This window comes from Triticum urartu, chromosome 7A (assembly GCF_056163025.1).
Source record: "Triticum urartu cultivar PI428250 chromosome 7A, HENAU_Tu73, whole genome shotgun sequence".
Taxonomy (NCBI): Eukaryota; Viridiplantae; Streptophyta; class Magnoliopsida; order Poales; family Poaceae; genus Triticum; species Triticum urartu.
In genome coordinates, this window is record NC_141879.1 from 14,011,717 (window position 1) to 14,013,559 (window position 1,843).

Here is a 1,843-nt window from a genome sequence, read left to right on the forward strand (position 1 = left end):
ATCTGCACGCTTGAGTTAGATGACCATAAAACCGTATTTTAAAAGTTATAGCAGCAAAATGAACATACGATGCAAGTTCTATGACCCGGGTGATATTACCTCTATAAGAAAAGTGCACTGTACTTGTCTTATGCCGTTGTGCAGTTGAGGACAGCTCATTTGACGCCTGTTTCGAGTGAAGCGCGCTTGCCCGTAGACAGACACACATGCTACCACCACTCTCTCCCACACAAGAAAAACAAAGGCCATAGCACGCCATGGCGAATTGGCCCTTGCTATATTTATATATCCACTCTCCCACGATGTGATCCAAGCATCCAGTACTGCCAATCAGTAGCAGCCAGTGAGCAGCTAGCTAGCTAGGGGCCGGCCGCTAGCAGCGAGCCACCGCCACCTTGGACCTAGCCGGGACATGGAGCCAGCGGCGGCGATGATGCTCTCTCGAGCACTACCCATTCTGCTGCTGCTTGCCGTGACGGTGAGCGCGGAGAGGGCGCCGACGCTGGTGTTCATCCTGGCGGGGCAGTCTAACATGGGGGGCCGGGGCGGCGCCACGGTGGGCAACCATTGGGACGGCGTGGTGCCGCCGGAGTGCGCGCCGTCACCGCGCACGCTCCGCCTCTCCCCATCCCTCCGCTGGGAGGAGGCCCGCGAGCCGCTGCACGCCGGCGTGGACGTCGGCGACGTGGTGGGCGTGGGCCCCGGGATGCCGTTCGCGCACGCGCTGCTCCGGTCCCCGGCCTGCCCGCGCGGCGCCGTCGTGCCGCCCATCGTCAACTGGACCCGCGGCTCGGAAATGTACTCGCGGCTGGTGACCCGCGCCCGCGTCGCGGGCGCAGGGACCGGCAGGATCGCCGCCTTGCTGTGGTTCCAGGGGAAGGCCGACGACATGCGGCCGCGAGGACGCGCTGGCCTACGCCGGGAGGATGGAGGCGTTTGTCCGGGACGTTCGCCGGGACCTCGCCATGCCCAACCTCCTCGTCATCCAGGTCTGTCGCTACACTTACACTACATCCGTGGGTCCCCTGCTCGAACTCCATTAATCTCCACTGTGAACCCTGTGAGTAAAAACATTCATGATCTTTGTAGGTTGGGATCGCGACGGCGCAGAATCAGGGGAAGTGGCTGGACCTGGTGCGGAAGCAGCAGAGGGCGGTGCGGATGCCGAACCTCAAGTACGTGGACGCCATGGGTCTCCCCCTTGCCAACGACATCACACACCTCACCACCCAGGCGCAGGTCCGGCTCGGCAAGATGCTCGCCGACGCCTACATCGCCACGCTCTGATGACTAGTAGTGTTCGTTCGAATACTATCGTCGATTCCATGGAAGAGTTAATTTGGTGATGGTTAGCTGTGGACAACACCTGAATAAATCAGTTATACTATGTAGGGTATTTCATGCGCATTATTACCGCCTTGTTATGCGCATTGTTGGAAATGAAACAATCTCATTGCCAGTATGATATTGCCGTTAGACTACCCACAATAGGAGTAATATAGATAGTAACATCACACATATCTAGATAAAATAGATGATGTGGCAAGTAATAAATGAAAAAAAGAGGCATGTAGTAACATAGCTAGTTACTACTAGTATGAGTAACATCACACATATCAAGGCAAGATGAGTCTATAGCATAATAAATGAAGTGTTGCATGTTACCACACATATGTTACTCTCCACTATATAGGTAGTAACATAGGGTAGTAACATGGGCATGTTACTACTCTATGTTACTACCCACTGTGGCTAGTCTTATGGGGAAGGAAAACTCTTCGCTTTATAGCTGCATGGAAAGAAGACTTGTTGTTACCAAAACACTTCCCGTCAACGTTATCCG

General features: G+C 54.8%; 1 protein-coding gene across 1 annotated transcript; it reads left to right on the forward strand.

Annotated features, from left to right (window-relative positions):
• The first annotated feature begins 210 nt into the window (after nucleotides 1-210).
• On the forward strand, nucleotides 211-1,644 carry LOC125523677 (putative carbohydrate esterase At4g34215). The gene is made up of 2 exons (XM_087534659.1): nucleotides 211-989; nucleotides 1,090-1,644. Exons 1-2 carry the CDS (start codon nucleotides 927-929, stop codon nucleotides 1,285-1,287), a joined length of 261 nt encoding a protein of 86 aa, XP_087390785.1. The 5' UTR covers nucleotides 211-926; the 3' UTR covers nucleotides 1,288-1,644.
• The last annotated feature ends 199 nt before the right edge of the window (nucleotides 1,645-1,843 follow it).

Excerpts from the sequence above, each read along its gene's own strand:
- LOC125523677 (XM_087534659.1), top strand. The coding sequence starts at position 927 with ATGGAGGCGTTTGTCCGGGACGTTCGCCGGGACCTCGCCATGCCCAAC. Across the intron at positions 990-1,089 it reads CCAACCTCCTCGTCATCCAG|GTTGGGATCGCGACGGCGCA; the intron begins GTCTGTCGCTAC and ends TGATCTTTGTAG.